This window comes from Podarcis melisellensis (genome assembly GCF_964234715.1).
Source record: "Podarcis melisellensis genome assembly, chromosome: 9".
Taxonomy (NCBI): Eukaryota; Metazoa; Chordata; class Lepidosauria; order Squamata; family Lacertidae; genus Podarcis; species Podarcis melisellensis.
Genome location: NC_138541.1, coordinates 77,583,369 through 77,601,836, shown reverse-complemented (window position 1 = coordinate 77,601,836; position 18,468 = coordinate 77,583,369). Strand labels below are relative to the sequence as shown.

General features: G+C 43.4%; 1 protein-coding gene across 1 annotated transcript in view; it reads left to right on the top strand.

Moving 5' to 3' along the window:
• Nucleotides 1-18,468, top strand: part of SCAPER (S-phase cyclin A associated protein in the ER) — a 211,624-nt gene that overhangs the window by 160,100 nt on the left and 33,056 nt on the right. The window contains exons 26-29 of the mRNA XM_081925815.1: nucleotides 3,019-3,248; nucleotides 9,364-9,519; nucleotides 14,336-14,573; nucleotides 18,050-18,199. Coding sequence (XP_081781941.1) covers nucleotides 3,019-3,248; nucleotides 9,364-9,519; nucleotides 14,336-14,573; nucleotides 18,050-18,199 — 774 coding nt within the window. The remainder of the gene's footprint in view (nucleotides 1-3,018; nucleotides 3,249-9,363; nucleotides 9,520-14,335; nucleotides 14,574-18,049; nucleotides 18,200-18,468) is intronic.

Below are 18,468 nucleotides of genomic sequence, written 5' to 3'. Positions count from 1 at the left end.
GGAAGCCGCCCAGAGTGGCTGGGGAAACCCAGCCAGATGGGCGGGGTACAAATAATAAATTATTATTATTATTATTATTATTATTCAAAATGGTCCGCGAAGTTTACACTGGAAGCACTAAGCCCATCCAAGAGGATTAGGCCTCCCACCTTTTTAGCATTTATCTGCTGGACCTTCTTGGATGTCTTTAGGACTGCGCAGTAGAATGGAGCAAAGCTCCTGGTCCTGTGGCTCAGTCAGTAAGAGCATGCGGAAAGCAAATGGGAAGAGCCCTCCGTTCAGTTAGCCAGTGTCTCTCTTTCCTTTCCCCGGCCTGGCTTCGGCTTTGTTTACAGGAGATGCGTTTATTGCACATCATGCGTAGGGGCAGAGGAGGTGGAGTAGAGAAAAGGGCAGGTCTGTGGCCCTGAAAATGTAATAGATAAACAAGATGACAGCCCACTTTCCTATTAGCAGCACCAGGAAGATAGGAAACTTCCTTAGTGAGACCACCAGTCCGTCTAGCTCTGACTGGCAGCAGCTCCCCAGGGTTTCAGGCAAGGAGTTTCTCTCAGTCCTACCTGGGGATGGGACCTGGGACCTCTTGCCTTCAAAGCGGGTGCTCTTTCCCTAAGGGCTGCAGCCCACTTGGTAAGGGGGGGGGGAGCAGGAAAGATTGCTGTTTCTGGTGGCCCTTGCCCCCTGCTGGACTTGCCACCATAACTGACCTTGTGCATGCATCTGCTGATCTCAGTAAGGACCGCTGAGCATAAATTATCCACTTCTGTTAAAAACCCTGTGTCCCAGTCCTACTAACGCTAGTTTGAGAGTACAACCCACACAGAGGTTTGTTCATTAATTTATTTTAAAACATGTGTTTTGCTTTATTATTCCCAGTATTTGTACCCTACCTTCCTATAACAAATAACAGAAGCACTTGGCAAAACCAAATAAACGTACGCGTGTGTGTGTGTGTGTGTGTGTGTGTGTTTTTAAAAGGCCAAAATATATATTTTAATAGTCCAAAAGCAACAATACAAAAGCAAAAAAGGCAGAATCAGCAGCATTCAGATCTCATTTCAAAGCATTATCCAAAAAACACCTGCTGAAATAAAACCATCCTTGCTGCTGCCAAAAGGCACATAGCAGCCTCTTTTGGCCAGCCAGTTCAGATTTTGGATGCCTGGATTGAAAGGGCCCTGATCTGTTATATCTGCCTGCCATACATCTGTGGTGTTTTAATCATGCAGATAGATGTGAAAGGACCTCATGGCTGCTGATGTCACGAAGGCACAGGAGTGAGTGCTCATGTGCTAGAAGAGCAGCATAATTTACCTTTTCCGTATTGGCAGCTTTTTGTAACCACTGTGACTTTTGGGTTTCCTACCTGTAAATGCAGGTACTCAGCTGTGTCCTTCGCAGCCCTTTCCCCCCTCACACACACACACAACACTGCCTGGCTGCATTTTTAAAAGGCTCCAAATTGATCACAGATCATCCAGTGTTGTGTGTAGTTTGAGCCAGACATGTTTAGGGAAAATAATGGAATACCTTAAGTTGTACAGTGGTACCTTGGTTCTCAAACTTAATCCGTTTGGGAAGTCTGTTCCAAAACCAAAGCGTTCCAAAATCAAGGTGTGCTTTCCCATAGAAAGTCATGCAAAATGGATTCATCCGTTCCAGACTTTTAAAAACAACCCTTAAAACAGCCATTTGACATGAATTTTACTATCTAACGAGACCACTGATCCATAAAATGAAAGCAATAATCAAAGCACTGTACTATAAAATAAATAAAAACAGTATTGTAGATGATGAAAATTAAAATTAAAAAATTTTCTTACCTACACTGATGATAGTATTTGGATGCGGGGCTTTTATCCATTTCCGCAGTCTCACAGTCAATAAATCAACCAGTAGCTGAACTGGGTTCCACACAGTCACACAAAAAAAGCCTCAAAAACAAAAACGCAAAATAAATAGCAAAAACAAAAGCACCAAACCTAATCCATTCCGGAAGTCGGTTTGACTTCCGAAATGTTCGAAAACCAAGACGCAGCTTCTGATTGGTGTAGGCGCCCCGTTAACAATAGCCGACAGCTGCATCAGATGTTCAGCTTCCAAAAAACATTTGCAAACCAGAACACTTACTTCCAGGTTTTCGGCATTTGGGAACCAGGGCATTTGAGTACCAAGGCATTTGAGAACCAAGGTACCACTGTACAGAGAATGCTTGCTAATGACTTCCAAATTGTAGCATCTTACTTGCTAATTAAATAGGCACACGTGTTTTAAATACAATCCATCTACTTAGGTAGAGGATCAAAATCACCAGGCGTGAATTACTCCAGGCTGTGTAAATTACTGATGCAACACAATATTCTTTCTTCAGCTGAACTTGAATAAGTAGCTGAAGACTTCTCACTTCCTAGCTTGGCTCGTTACCAGGAACAGACTATTACAACAGATTTTAAGTACCAACTCAAGGCACAGAGCTGATGAATAATAAAAAAAATGTGCATGTTCTTCATTGCCAAGTGTTACCATATTCCCATGGAGAGATACAGCACTCAACTGTGGGGCAACTGTACTTTATGATTCCACTATTGTACAATAAAAGTGTAAATACCTTTTTTTAAAGTGAAATCACTTTGGAGTTATCATTAATTTCTGAGTTTAGAAAGCAGCCTTATTTGTTTTGGTATTCATTCCAAAGTTCCCTGGAGCCAGCCTTTTTCTTCCTAGAATGATACCCAGCTCTGGACAGTGTTGACAGTCTGCCACTTAAGACACATCTCCTTCTGTTTATCTTCATCCCTATTATTACTAATGCACGCCTTAAAGACTCTGGGGTGACTCGGTGAAGGGCATCACCTCACCAGCTGGAGGGCATCCAGAGGCAGGCGACCAGGGTGGTGACGGCTCTGGGAATGAAGTCCTGTGAGGAACTGTTGAAATAATTGAAACAAATAATTTGGAAAATGGAGCAGGGTTGTTTTGTTTTTTAATAATTTATTTTGTTTTGATATATGTGTGCAGGTTTACATTCCAGATGACCATAATGCTACCTTAGGAAGAACTGCCAACAAGCAAGTGTTTGAAGGTGTAACCACTGGAGTTCTAAGAATCATAGCTGTGGTGTTCGGGTGCCTGATCTCCAGTGTATCGTATGGGAACAAACAGATTTGTGTGCCAAAATTAATTCAGGAACCAAAGAACAAGGCCACACAAGCTGAAGCCTTTAACAGCAGGATGCAAGATCTCATTAGGTGAGAAAACAACTGGATGTCTTTAACCTCTTCATAGGGGAAAATGAAAGATCAAGTCCTCTCCATCAACCTGGCTGGAGTGAACTGCCATTTGGCCCCTCCTCTTCCAGATTAGTCTCCGCCCAGTTTCCCCACTTCATCCAGGGGAGAGGTGACGGCCGCAGGGCTGAGCTGTAAGCAGCAGTCCTTTGACACCTCCCCTCCTGCAGTGGCCATGGTGCCTGAGCAGGTTTGTTGTCCTGTTCCTTCCCTTCCTCTTCTCTCTTTCGTATCATTTAATGACGAACCATCTTGAGTACATTGGCTGATATAGTAAATAAATAAATATTGAAGCCATCTATTTGTTTATCAAATGTATATCCTTCCTTCCCTATATGGCCTTAGATCCCAAAGATGCATAACAAAATCGTCTATTAAAGCCCAACATTACAAATACAATATAAACAAGATACATGTTAGCAAAATACATGTTAAACAAAATCAGTATAGCATTATGGGCCAATAATGTTAAACAAAATCAGTATAACATTATGGGCCAATAACGTCATCCATCTTCAAAGGCCTGAATAAGGATGTGCGTACTTGGCCACTGACTAAAGTTCATAATGTTGGTGCTAGGTACATCTCAAAGGAGATCATTCCAGAAACATGAGGATCCGTGCCAGTATTCTTGCGGTGGTGATTTTTATTGTGCTGATTTTTGTTGTGCAGCCTGTAAGCTCTAATTTGATGGTAATTTTTGTGTGAACCCATGTGAAATTATGCCGATTCAGGAGGATCCATTCTAATTCTGCTGGATCCAAATTTTACACAAACCTTTTTTCAAAATTCCATATATCTCCAGTTGGCAGCCCGGAAAGACATGACATATTCGGCATGAGGCTAAAAGGGAAGGGAAATCAGTTGTCTGGTGCCTGGGTTGGGTGATGTGGGGAGCACCCTGCACATCATCTTTTGTCTGTTTCCTCTCTGAATAGGATTCTGGGGGAGTGCTCCCAACCCCACCCAAATATTTGTCTTTCTTTTGTCTTTGTCATCTGTCTTCCACCTTCTCTGGAAGATGCGGTAAAGGATACATTTAATTTTTCAAGGAGGTCTCCCTCTTCTCTTAATAAATTACCTTTTGCCATGTCTTCAACCCCCCTCTGCCCCTTGCACTGACCCTGCCCTTCCTTGGGCTCTGACCTCTTGTGCTAGATGCACTTGAAAGGCCTTTCTCAATACATTAATTTCTAGATGGCAGGAACTGCACTTGAATGCACAGCTCTTTATCTTTCTGTATTTTATCTACATCCTTTCCTATGTGCTGAACCATTTTTATTTAAATTGGCATTTTTGCCACCTCTTGCTCTTTTTCCAGATAGATGCAGGGATATTCCTTCTTTACCTTGGTGCATGTGGAGTCCTTTTCTAACGCAGATTTCCTTAAGTGGTAGTCGCTGTTGCTTATGAAATTTCCCCTTCATATCCTCTATTAAAATATCTGTGAAGTCTTTGAGAAGATTATAATTCATACATCATATTAAACCTGAATCCTTATTTCTCCCACCTGCCTTTGCACGAATCTTTACATGATGAAGTTACCTGTTCAGTTATTACAAGGAGTCTCTTTGAAGTCTGTTTGCAGGTGTGGTTTGGATTCAAATTGTGCCAGCAAATAGACTCACGGCAGACCTCTGTGAAGGTGCACTGACGATGGAAGCATGCCTTCAAAGGGGTTCGCTGACAGTGCAGATCAACAGGTTGCCCTGCTAGCAAGCCCTCTCAGCTGCACCAGAGAGTTCCTGGTGGCCCTAGTGCAGCTGATCCTAGCAGGGCTTGCTATCCATGTCAGTTAGTTGATCAGCCCTGGCAGTAAGCCCCGCTGGCCAAGAAGCAATTGGAAGCTCACTTTAATTATTATAAAACCATTAGCTGTAGTTCAGTATGATGTCTGATGATAAGCCATTTTTCATGGTATTGGCCAGTAAATCAAGGATTCAGACATTGTAGTTTGAAGTGGGTTTGCAAACCATGGTTTGTGCTAACCATGATTTAGCATGGTGTCTGAAGTGACAATCCATGGTTATGGCCTTTACTGTGGTGCCAGAATACACTGTACCTCTTGAGATGGAAGTGCCAAGCAGGTGAAAAGCCAAAAGAAGCAAGCAGCTGTAAACCATAGTTCAAAACATGATTTCAATTCTAAACAATAGTTAATGCAAAACAAGACTTGGAGAAAGATCTGAACAGGGTAGAGAAATAAAATGAACAATTAGGCAAAGAAACCAGGAATCATAGCCCTTAGTTTTTTGTTTTTGTGTGTGTGTGTGTTTTGGGGGGGATTTACTGAAGATTTTCTTGTTTTACAGAAGTATGTGTAATGTCTCTTGTATTTTTTCCGTGTAAACATTTTTACAAATCAGTTTCATTTGTTGAGACATTGGGGGGGAGGGGGAGATGGGGGGGAGGGTGGCGATGTTTCTAATTTGCTTAATGTATGTAGGGTTTGGTGTCAGAGTTACTCGTGCTTGTTCTCTGTTGTTCACTTGTGTTCCTTTGGTGGTGAGAGAGGTTGGGGTTGGCCCAGGGTGTAGTTGTTCATTTGTGATTGGCTGTGGTGATCTTTGTTTTCGTGTGTGAGTGGGGTGGGTGGGTGTTTTGGATAAATTAGCCATATTGATTTGTATGCTGTTGGTGGATTATTGTCATTGTCTTTTTGGGCTGTGTTTGTGATAAAGGGGGTAAAGGCGTCTTCTTCTGTTTGTCCCCGTGTCAGTTTCAGTTTATTGGTTAATTTTTCTAGTAGAAGAAGAAGAAGAGTTTGGATTTGATATCCCGCCTTTCACTCCCTTTAAGGAGTCTCAAAGCGGCTAACAATCTCCTTTCCCTTCCTCCCCCACAACAAACACTCTGCGAGGTGAGTGGGGCTGAGAGACTTCAGAGAAGTGTGACTGGCCCAAGAACACCCAGCAGCTGCATGTGGAAGAGCGGGGAATCGAACCCGGTTCACCAGATAGTAGGGCTATTTCCCATACTATTTGGTACCATTGGTCCATGCTTACTCCTGACAGGTATCTCCAGTGTCTGGTTATGGTGTTTCTGGCTGCTGAAAGTAGGTGAGTTATGAGTTCTTTGTGGTGTAAGTGGGCATTGTTGTCTTAGAAGATGTTTAGTAGGGCCAGTTCTGGGGTGATGTCTAATACTTGCTTAGTTATTTTACATATTTCTCGTATGGCTGTTGTCCAGAATAGTTGGATTTTGGGGCACTCCCACCACATGTGGAGGTATGTGCCTGTGGAGGCGCACCCTCTCCAGCATTTTGGTGAGGTTCCTGAGTGTATTAGCACTAGTTTTCTTGGTGTTAGGTACCACCTGTAGGTGAGTTTCAGAGTGAGTTCTTTTCTTTTTGTTGATATGGATTTAAAGGGGGGGTTAGACCACATTCTGGTCCATTGAGTGGGGTTAATCTCATAGCCTATGTCATTCTCCCATTGTTTTTTGATTGCGTCTAGGGGGTTTGTGGGATTTTGGAGTAGTATTTTGTATATTGTGGATACCATCCCTTTACAGTTTCCCTTTGTTGCTAGGAGGAGGTTTTCGAAGGTCATCAGGGGCCTATTTGCTGCTGATTTTACTGTTGGTTGTTTAAGAGGGCATGTAATTGGTGATGTGTTAACCAGGGCATTTAGGTGTCTTCTAGTTTGTCTTGTATTTCTTCTGTTGACAAAGCTTTGTTATTTTTATAGAAGTCTATTAAGTGATATAAGCCTTTGGTTTGCCAGGTTTTTATCTGGAGGTTTTGTGCTGCATGGTGGAATAATGGGTGATACGCCGGGGGGATTAGTGGGGATGAGGTTGGGGATAGTTTGCCTATTTCTGTTTTCTATGCTTTGAACATGGTCTGTGTGTACCTGTTAAGTGTTGTGAGAATTTTCTTTAGTTTGTTTGGGAGGAGAGGGTACGCTGTGGTGCAGGTATTTTCAATTGTGTCCCTCTCTAGGTGCACCCATTGTTTTGTCTCATCTTCAAGTATATATGGGATTATATGGCGTATTTGGTTGGCAATGTAATATGCTTCTATGTTGGGGATTCTCCATCCTCCTTCTGAGGTGGGGAGGTGCAGGTATTTGGGGCTTATTCTTGGTTTTTTATGTGAGAAGATAAAAGAGTGTAGTTTTCTCTGCCATCTGTGGAGTTGGGTTGGGGGAATCCAGATTGGGAGGGTTTGGAATAGGTAGGGTAGTTTTGGGAGGGTGATCATTTTGATCATGGCTATTTTGTCGAATCATAGCCCTTATGATACACAGCTAGATCATGTATTATTACTTACTTACTTACTTACTTACTTACTTACTTACTTACTTAATTATTAATACATTTTAAAACCACACTTTAAAGTACTGTGTTACCCATTGTTCCACATTATTTGTTACATTTCTAACTCTTCCCTTTCTCAAGGTTTCTAACCATCTCTTAAATAGAAAACACTAAAATATTATATTGAATTTTAAATTACCCCATTAAAATTATGAGGGTGACTTTCCTCATTTAGGATTAGGGCACTGAAAGGCATTCAGCTTTTATATGTCACTGACAACGTGAAGATTTCCATTTTAGAAAGTGGTTCTCTTTTACAGATTTATTAAATTAGATTCCATGATACATCCACACCTAGCAAGACTTGTCACAAGAAACATATGCAGAGAACTGTCGAAATCCTGCTGCCCCAGCCTGAGATAATCTCTGAGTAGTGTGACTTGGTCACTAAAGCACATTGGGGGCCTTTGAAGTTGCCAGCTGTTTCCACATGTTTCTGAAGGCCAAATTGATTCTAAGCTGGCACTTCCTCCCAGTTTACTCTTGACTTTCGCTCCTCTTACATCTTTATTGCAAGGTCATTTGCATCTACCTGATTTCTCCACAGTCCTTTCCTGCAAAAAGACTCCACCTCTTGGATCCCACATTGGTTCTGTCTTCTAGTGATCAGAACAATTTAGGGAGGTGGTGGCTGCTTCCAGACAACCTGTTTGTTTAGCATTCACTCTGATTTGTTTGCAGGGAGGTTTTTTATTTGTGTGGCAGTTAGACTATGTTGTGCTAAGTGTGAGTTGTCCTACACTTCCCAGTGCCTCTTCCTGTCACTTTCCAGATCACAAACTTTCCAGTCTTTCAGGAAGCAGGTTTGCTGCACAGGTTCTCCCCATCAACTTTACTTCTGCAACCTGAATTTGCCAGCATGTGATTGAAACCAGCCCTTAAATAGTGACAGTCTGGATGCCCCCAAATTTGAATTGTCAGGAAGAGGGACAATACTGCCCAACAGCAGCAAAAAGATAGCAGGAAAAGGTTCAGGAGTCAGTTTTTTGTAAAGGTTATGTTCCAACTGATGAGACCATGCCTTAGGGTTTATTTGAAATGTCTGCTTCTATATGTGGGGAAAGGATATTTCCTTGAACAACAAATAAGTTCATCATTTGTTGTCAGCTAAAAAGATAGAGGATGTAGAAACTAGACTTGGGGAAGACTGTGTTGTGGTCATATTGTGTCTTGTGTGTTTTAGATGATTTTTCTCATTCTAAGCTATAAATATAAAAGCCATTGTGAATCATTTATTCATATATAAAAACAAAGACATCCATTAATCTTGAAGTAATACATTAGGGTTTACAAGTATAAAACAACATGATAATGGCCAAATATATGTGATCGACGCAGAATTATTATTATTATCCCACCCTCATACAAAGCTCAGGACAGCTATTAACATTAATTTAAAAATCAGTATAAAAACCACAATTTACAATAAAATCCAGTTACAGTAACCTATGACAATCAGTGGTATTCAAGACAAAATAAATGTGTTTTAGACAAATTAGACAACTAGGGCCTCTCTCACTATACTCTGAAGGCCAACAAAAATAAGCTGGTCTTAAGATAAATAAATACAGCATGAAGGGCAATCAGATATATACTAAGAGGGAGTTCCATAAATATGGTGCTGCCACCGGGAAGGCACTGCGTTGTATAGTGTTTCCACACTGGGGGGAAATTGCCACACACCTTGGGAATATCACAATTGGGGCACCATGACCTGCTTTAATGCATTTCCACCCCCTTCTCTTTCCTTTGCTAGCTATGTGGTAAATATGGGATTAATAGAAAAGCTGTGTTGCTGTTTCCTCTCCGTCCAAGGCCCAATTGATGAAAACCCCAAAATAGCCACTTTCTTACAGAACGCTACAGCAGTACTGCATGGGATGTGCCAGCTGTGTTTGGCTGTCAATGGCAGGTAAGTGGCTGCTGTTTGTTTGTGTGCCATTATCCTACCCTGGTATTTTTCAATCATTTCAGTATAATTCTCAAATCATTTGTGTTGGAAGGAGCACCATTTATATCTAGGAGACTTAACGTGGTGAAATATTTGAATTTGGATCCATTTCTTTTCCCATCCCCATAGTGCAGTGGTTTTCTCAAGCAATGCACCATGGCACACCTTGAATGATGGTGGGGGCAGTCACGGACAGCACCAGCCTCCGTCCCTCCTTTTAAGAACTAGGTTGCATAGATTATATTAATAGAAGTAGCCACGCATGGCGAAAGCTAGCGCTGCATCACCTGCAAAGCTCGCCTGACAGGAAATGTAATTTCCAAGCCCCACCCCCCACCCCGAAATGAAATGAAATGGAGTTGATTTTTATCTATTCATTGGTTTGTAATACGCACCCATCTTATTTAGAAAAACGAAGGTCTGATAAAAAAACGAAGGTGTATTCCAGTATGTTGTGATGCAGTGCTGAGATCAGTAGCAGAGGCTGGAGTGGAGCCACAAAGACGGGTGATGCTTCTTACGGGAGCAGGCATGGGCTCAAAGGCCCCCACACAGTTGAGAGGGCAGGTCCACCTCACCACAAATGCCACTGCTGACGGAGAGCCCATTTCATGCTGATCCACTTTGGCAATTTCAGGAACCTCAGTTTGCCATTTCTCAACTGTTGGCATTGCCAGAGTTTTCTAATATCTAGCAAATACAACTTTTGCAGTGTTCAGAAGGTTTCCAACAAGCAGTTTTAAAGAGGATTGAAGTCTGTCATTCAAAACGTTACAACAAAAGAGTCCAAATTAAGATTCTGCCTATTTGTTCTGTTATTCCCAAGAATTCTAGCCAATATTCTAGCAGCTAATTACAATTCCACCAAAGGTGCAAAATATCAGCCTAATCTACTGCACACTTCAAATACTAAAAATAAACAGTTCAAAAGAGTCTATTCATTCAAGTTCAAATCCCGTACTATTTTTTTAAAAAAAACTGATCCTCCTCCTAAACTATAACTTGCTGATAAACCTTTGATGCTCCTGATGAAGCCTTCGCCTCCATTTGTACATTGGTATATTAATGCTTTGGTTTTTGTTGCAAAAAGGCAAGGCTTCCAATCCCCACTCTCTCAGGTCACAATAACACAAACCAAAATGCAACTATTCTTTGAAATTCATGCATCTCATAATTTTGCAGTGAAGTTTTCCAACCAAAACGATGCATGCACTATGGGACAGTGCGGACAAAAATGTGTAATAGCAAAGGAAATTGCTTTTTAAAATGCCTAGATTAGGCAAAACTGTATATATTAGGTGGAATGGACATGAAAATGTCCTTTTCTTAAACCTGTGAGAACCTCTTAAGTAAAAAGTTACTGGCTTCTTATGAGCCCTGGATGAAGATGTTAAATTCTGTAACAGACACAAGTGTTAAAGGCTGTAGCACTGTTTGGGCCCACTCCAAAGTTCGCTGAAGTTAGTGGGAATTGTTCCAGAGGCATTAGCAAGCTTCTCGTGAAGCCTCCCAAGATCTGTGTGCCAATGTCTATAAAACAGGACATTTCAGAGGCATTTCACTGCAAGAGTTTGGTTGTGCAGAATAAAAAATCCCAACTAATCACATGCGTACAAAACATCTCCAGATAGTATATCTGCACATCCACCTGCCCTTGAAGAGTGAGCAGTTATTCTTCTTTTGTTCTTTCTGTCCTGCATTTTGTAATGAAAGGTCAGCACATGGAATCCTTGCTAGCAGCTCATTAACCTAGAGGTTGAATTGTTCGCTATATGTCCCCAGAATGGGCTAGGATTTGTGTGTGTGTGTTTTTTAAAAAATAATAATCAAAGTTCAGGTCAAAAAGATCAAAGGAATATGAGCTTCCTTTGTCTTGTGTTTTATTTCAGTAATTAAGATAATGTCTGTTTTGGCTGCTGGGTGACAAATAAAATATATGCAGTTTTTCTTGACAACTGGTTGTTCTGCCTTCCATTGCCGGCAGACAGCATATTCACCAAATGCTAAGGACTACAGGCAAGAATTAAGTGAGCTTATTTAGAAGAGAAATAGGCAACTGGAAAACCATGATGCCCATGGACTCTTGCTTCCTTTTGGATGTGCTCCTCTGACCCAGAGGAGCATCATATTTATGTAAGCCACACCATCCGAGTTTAGCATTGTGTCATGAAATACTCCCTGGTTCATAAAAAGGGGCCAAAGGCATTTTGAACATATTCAGTGGTCTTTCTAATATTAGCTATCTGTATTAGAAAGATAGAAGGGACACGGGTGGCGCTGTGGGTAAAACCTCAGCGCCTAGGACTTGCCGATCGCATGGTCGGCGGTTCGAATCCCCGCGGCGGGGTGAGCTCCCATCGTTTGGTCCCAGCTCCTGCCCACCTAGCTGTTCGAAAGCACCCTTAAGTGCAAGTAGATAAATAGGTACCGCTTTCTAGCGGGAAGGTAAACGGCATTTTTGTGTGCTGCGCTGGTGCAGGCTCGCCAGAGCAGCTTCGTCACGCTGGCCACGTGACCCGGAAGTGTCCTCGGACAGCGCTGGCCCCCGGCCTCTTAAGCGAGATGGGCGCGCAACCCCAGAGTCGGTCACGACTGGCCCACACGGGCAGGGGTACCTTTACCTTTACTTTACCTTTATTAGGAAGATAAGTGGAGTGCACAGTTTAACTACTATTAGTAACTTCACTTCTTGAAGTGAGGGAACCTCCAGAAGACCCTCAGAGGAGGACCTCAGTGTCTAGGCTGAACAATGGGGGTGGAGACACTCCTTCAGGTATACTTGGCCAGGGCCATTTAGGGCTTCAAAGCACCAACACTTTGAATTGTGCTCAGAAACGTACTGGGAGCCAATGAAGGTCTTTCAGGACTGGTGTTATATGGTCTCGGCGGCCACTCCCACTCACCAGTATAGCTGCTACATTCTGGATTAGTTGTAGTTTCCGGTTCACCTTCAAAGGTAGCACACATAGAGCGCATTGCAGTAGTCCAAGCGGGAGATAACCAGAGCATGCACCACTCTGGTGAGACAGACTTCGGGCAAATAGGGTCTCAGCCTATGTACCAGATGGAGCTGGGAGACAGCTGCCCTGGACACAGAATTGACTTGCGCCTCCATTGACAGCTGTGAGTCCAAAATGACTCCCGGGTCATGCACCTGGTTCTTCAGGGGTACAGTTACCCCATTCAGGACCAGGGAGTCCCACACACCTGCTTCCCCCGTCCCCCAGAAACAGTACTTCTGTCTTGTTGGGATTCAACCTCAATCTCTTAGCCACCATCCATCCTCCAACCACTTCCAGATACTCACACAGGACATTCACTGCCTTCACTGGTTCCGATATAAGCGAGAGGTAGAGCTGGGTATCATCTGCATACTGATGAACACCCAGCCCAAACCCCTGATGATCTCTCCCAGCGGCTTCATATAGATAGATGTTAAAAAGCGTGGGGGAGAGGACTGAGCCCTGAGGCACCCCACAAGTGAGAGCCTAGGGGTCTGAACACTCATCCCCAAACACCACTTTCTGGACACGGCCCAGGAGGAAGGAGCAGAACCACTGCATAACAGTGCACCCAGCTCCCAGTCTCTCTAGACAGTCCAGAAGGGTGTCATGGTCAATGGAATCAAAGGCCGCTGAGAGATCCAGCAGAACTAGGAAACAGATTTCACCCTTCTCCCTAGCCCGCTGGAGATCCTTGACCAGTGTGACCAAGGCAGTTTCAGTCCCATGATGAGGCCTGAATCCCGACTGGAAGGGATCGAAATGGTCTGCATCCTCCAGGCATGCCTGGAGTTGTTCGGCAACCACCTGCTCAATCACCTTGGCCAAGAATGGAAAATTTGAGACTGGGCAATAGTTAGCCATATTGGCCGGGTCCAAAGATGGTTTTTTAAGAAGCGTTTTAATAACCACTGCTTTAAGCGGGTCTAGAAAGGCTCCCTCACAGAGGGCAGCACTCATCACCCTGCAGAGTCCAGCCCTGCCCAGCTCGCTTTTACGAGCCGGGATGGACAAGGATCAAGGAGACAGGTGGTTGATTTCACTCTTCCAAGCGGCCTATCCACATCCTCAGAGGCAACAGATTGGAATTAATCCCATGCAACTTGACTAGGTGGGACTGGAATCCATGGGATTTAAGCATGTCAAGTGCTGTCGCTTTCCTCTTACCTCTATCAACTATGCTAATCCACAGCTGCTTCTAGCAAAGATTTCTGTGTGGTCCATGGATTGCCAAGCTGTCTGCACTGAATTTGGTATCTCACCCCCAACAGGTGGTATTCCCAACATGGCACCTATGAAGACCTCATTCCCCTCAACATCTTCCACCTCTCTCACCTTTGAAAGTGAGGCAGGGATGATCTCTTGCCTGGAACGCTAGAGAGATTTGAGAGAGGAGGTGGGAGGAATGTCGTTACTTCCCACTTTGTCTTTTAATTCTTTAGGTTTGCAAAGAGAGATCAGCACCTGAGTAGACTGCACATCCACCAAGGGGACGTTGTAGTTCAAATGGTTGAGCTTTTAGCAATGCATAATGGGAAGGGGTAGGGGCTTATCAAAGCCATTCTTGCAATAAAAATAACAGGAGGGCTTGCTAGTATATCCTTGGTTTTGCCTGTCAAACGCTGTAAAATGTCATATTTTTATTTATATATTTCTGTGTTCTTAAAGCCTAGCTTATGAAGGCACTGCAATTTTTTTATAGAAAAGCTTGATATAAATAATCTTAGCTCACGTTGCTGGTTTACAAGAAGATACTTTGTTGCTTTCTTCAGCAGGTCTTGGAGCATATTTGATGGTGCTCATCAGGATCCCACCGGGCTAACAACTGCTCTTGAGACTACAGACCTGGTTGGGGTGTTGCACATGTTATACTGCATTCTTTTTCATGGCACAATTGCAGACCTGAGCACGACTAGCCCGAAAGAGAGCTACGCTGAGAACACGGTTCAAGTGGCTCTCAAGAGTTTACGTTTCTTCAACAGTTTTGCAGTTCTTGATCTACCAGCTTTCCAGGTAATATTCTCCGCCACTCTTCAATGTATGCACACACTGGGGTGGTTCAGACACCACCACCCATGACATGGCATGGCGTTACATGGATGAATAGCAAGGAACCTTAAGTAAGCACACTAGGTACCTTCAGTCCTACCTAAGATGGCAAATTATGGTTTCTACTTGCCTTGCCATCCAGGATTGGAAACTAGGGTTGGGTGGCAGGGGGGAGCACAGGAGCCCAAGGCTCCGGACTGCTCATTGACATAATGCCGCCCACCCCTCACTTGGCATTCAACCTGAAATGCTTGAGAACTATTAGACTTCCCCTTGTTACGTATATGTGTTTATACAAAATCCATAGAACTGGAAGCAGGACTTCCTGACACCCATCTCCCCTTTGCTGCCAGACGTGTGCATCCTTGAAAAGCTCCTGGAAGTTGCGGGGGGGGGGCAGGACAGAGTCATGTGTCCTGTGGTTCCCCCTCTTTTTTTAAGTGAGTGCTGCCTAAGCAATTTGGGCAAGCAGCTCTTTTTTCTCAAAAGGTGATGAGCCCAAGTGCAGGACTATGGGCAGCATGAAGATTCAGGTAAGCACAAATAATCCCCAAGTTCATAGGTACATTTTCCATTTATCTTCAGAGTCTAAACAATTGGAAGGCGTCAGGGAGAAGCAGTGCAGGATTCTGAACTGCTATTAAAACTGGTTAAAGAGGAAATACATTGTTTCCTTGAAAAATGACTTTTAACATTTATATACAAACTCTGGTGCTCTCTGGTCTGTTGTTATCAGTGAAGGTTAAACATGGACCACTAGAACATACGGAAACCTGTGTTGGGGAAAACGGACTAAACCCAAGAAGATGTCAGCACGTAATACACTATAGTAAATGACTCTGAGGCAATCTCCCAGGGATGCCAGTGCAAGGAGCAGTTAAATGAATGCCAGAAAAGCTTTTCCTGCTGCATTCTAGCTAGACGTGGACCCAGCGGCAATACAGAAGGATGGGCAGAAACAGAACATAAGACTTCTTCTATCTTTCACAGTCCCATTGCTTACTCTGAAGGCAGGCAGCTGCTCACTTGGTTCTGACTTTGAAGTGAGGTGCTCCTTAGGCTGGTGACTAATGGTGTCCTGGTCCTGGGTCACAGGGGGGTTGGCCCTCAAACTTGTTTTGGCTGTCGGGTGGTCAACATTTGTGTCTTACCATTCTCTCAAGTGCCATGATGTTTAAGGGGTTGATGAGCACAGCCAGAAAGATCCCTCTTCCTGAAGCCAAATCCAGAAAGTCAGTGAGTGGTCAAGTCACTGCACAAGGATACCTGCAGCCTGGAACCTTGTCGTGGAAACCATGCTCTCAGACATGGCTCTCGAATTCAGAGCTTCACCTGCCACTTTTTGAAAGTACATGTATAGTAGCCCTCTCAGGGCCCAATGGTGGTCAAGCAAGCAAGGTATTAGGACTTGGAAGAGATTTAGTGAAATGACCCAGTAATTTGAGGGGAAGGGCTTAATAAAATTGTCCAACATGCAACTTTGTTTCTTCAAATCATTTTGATTGGCTGTACCTATTGAACTCAATGGGCCTTACTTCAGAGTCAAGCCTCATCCCACTCAGGGCCACTCAAGCTGTTTTGCTACTAAAAATACAACAGTAATACCGCAAAAAATAACTAGCCATTTGCTGTTCTTTCATAATACCCAGTGCAGGGTTCCTCATTTTGCCTAATGGTAAAGGTGGCCCTGATTGGGACCGCCAATTTCTGAGGAAATGTTTCTCTGAATCCCAGTTGCTGTGGGCTGTTGCCTTCATGCCCCATTTTTGAGCTTGTGGGGGACATCTGGCTGAATCTTGAATTAGGTGAGACGGTTGTCTGATCCAGCAGAGCTTAAGTTCTTGTGAAATTGCGCTAGGAAATGTTTTATCGTGGCATATTAATTTGGGTGATGGAAGGTGTATCTTTCTTTTTGAAGCAAATATGGCTGTTGGGGGAGGGAAGGAGGGAGGGGAGAAGACCAGTGGCGGAGCTTCATGCTCTGGCACTGGGGGGCAGAGAGCAGGCGGGGGGGCCGCCTGGGGGGGCAATGCTCACCCAGCGCGGGTGGGCAGCCGCGCTGGCGGGGGGGGGTGCTCCCCCTGCACTCCTCTTCCTCCGCCAGTGGAGAAGCTTTCTGCTGAATTTTGGCTGGCATGTGTCCACTCTGCCATGTAGGTTTATGCAAACTCCAAGACAGGGAGCTAAGAACTGTAGATGGCAGATATTTTCCCACAGGCCTATAGGGTTGTTCATTCAAGCTAGTAGACTTTGATGTTCTTTCTTCATACATCACGTTCCCCCTTTGACCTTGGGTCGCTTTTTCTGGCTGACATGTTTATTAAATAGAGGCTGGGGGCTGTGCAGATAAAGTGGGCTTCTCCAGAATAAGCAGGGAGCCCCTTTTCTTCTCCCTCAGCCAACCATCATTTCACACACACACACACACACACACACACACACAGACAAAGCCAAGCTAACAAGGATCTTCTTCTTTTGATTATACCTTACCAAACAATTATTTAAAAGTACTATCTTTTTGCTTCCAACAGTGTCTCTTGGAACATTCAGTGCCTTCACTATCCTTTGGTATCCTGCTTCTTGTTTGTGAAGAGTGATGATCTCTTCTCTTACCTTCTTGGACCATTCTCTTGACTAAGCCATATTTTTAACATGCAGCCAAATTTGACACTCAGCAAACCCCCAGCCAGTTCTGGGGAAGCCAGTATAAGCTGCAATTTCAGCTGAATTTGGGGAGTTCTTGTTTCATGTATTTTTGTGTTTTTATATTGTAAACCACTCTGACCTTTGGATGAAGGGCAGTATAGCTATTTAATAAATAGTAATAATGTTTATATGTGATATGAGGGTGGCTGTTCAGCACACTCACAAATTAGTAATTACCGCATTAGTAAAATAAAAAATTATTTCTTTTACTTTTTTACTGAATTTTTTTATTAGAATTATGCTTTCTTGGAAGATACATTGTTAAATTGGTCTGATTAAATTGGATTTTTAATGCTAACAGAGTGCCAGCAAAGTCATCTCTGCCCTTTTAAAATTAAAATTCACTCTTATTTACAGTAGTGCACATTAGGAATATCATGCAGTAGGGGGGAGTGAGACATGAATTGAGAGGATACGCTTTGGTTCGTTTAACCAAAAAACAAACACAAATCCTAAAGCACTGTATGACTGGTTTATCAAATTTTTACATCCTGAGCATATTACAAATTCTGAGGTAACAAAATGTGCTTTTTCATAGAATTTTGAGTTGGAAGGAACCCCAAGGGTCATCTAGTCCAACCTCCTACACTGCAGGGTTTGGGATGCAAGGTTCTTCCTGAAGTCAGTCGGCACAAGCCAATGGCCAGGTTGCAAAGTCATGTGATTTGTAGCAATACCTCTCTTTGGTTTCATTGGGAATCTGCAAAAAGGTGTAATTTTTCTTTGTTTTTCAGTCTATCGTGGGCGCTGAAGGACTGTCTCTTGCGTTCCGACACATTATAAGCTCTTTGCTGTGGCACTGTTCCCAGCACACCTGTGAAGCCCTCTTGCACGAAGTCATTGTCTGCATTGGCTACTTCACTGTAAAGCACCCAGATAATCAGGTAAGGCCATCCATTGGCAGATTACAGCTCATCTGAGGTTGCCACTCAGAGCAAAAGAGCACAGAGAAGCCACAGCATAGCATCGCCTTTTCTTTAGGGTGCTAGTGGGAACACCCTTACTTACTTGGTAAGCTCCAGAAAAATCAACAGAATGTATTAGAAGTAAACCTGGTTAGAATTTAGTTGTTAAACTGTTTCCCAAAGGATAGAAAATACTAGTACCAACAATACAGGTATTGGTGCACATTGCATTCAGTAGGACTGGGCAT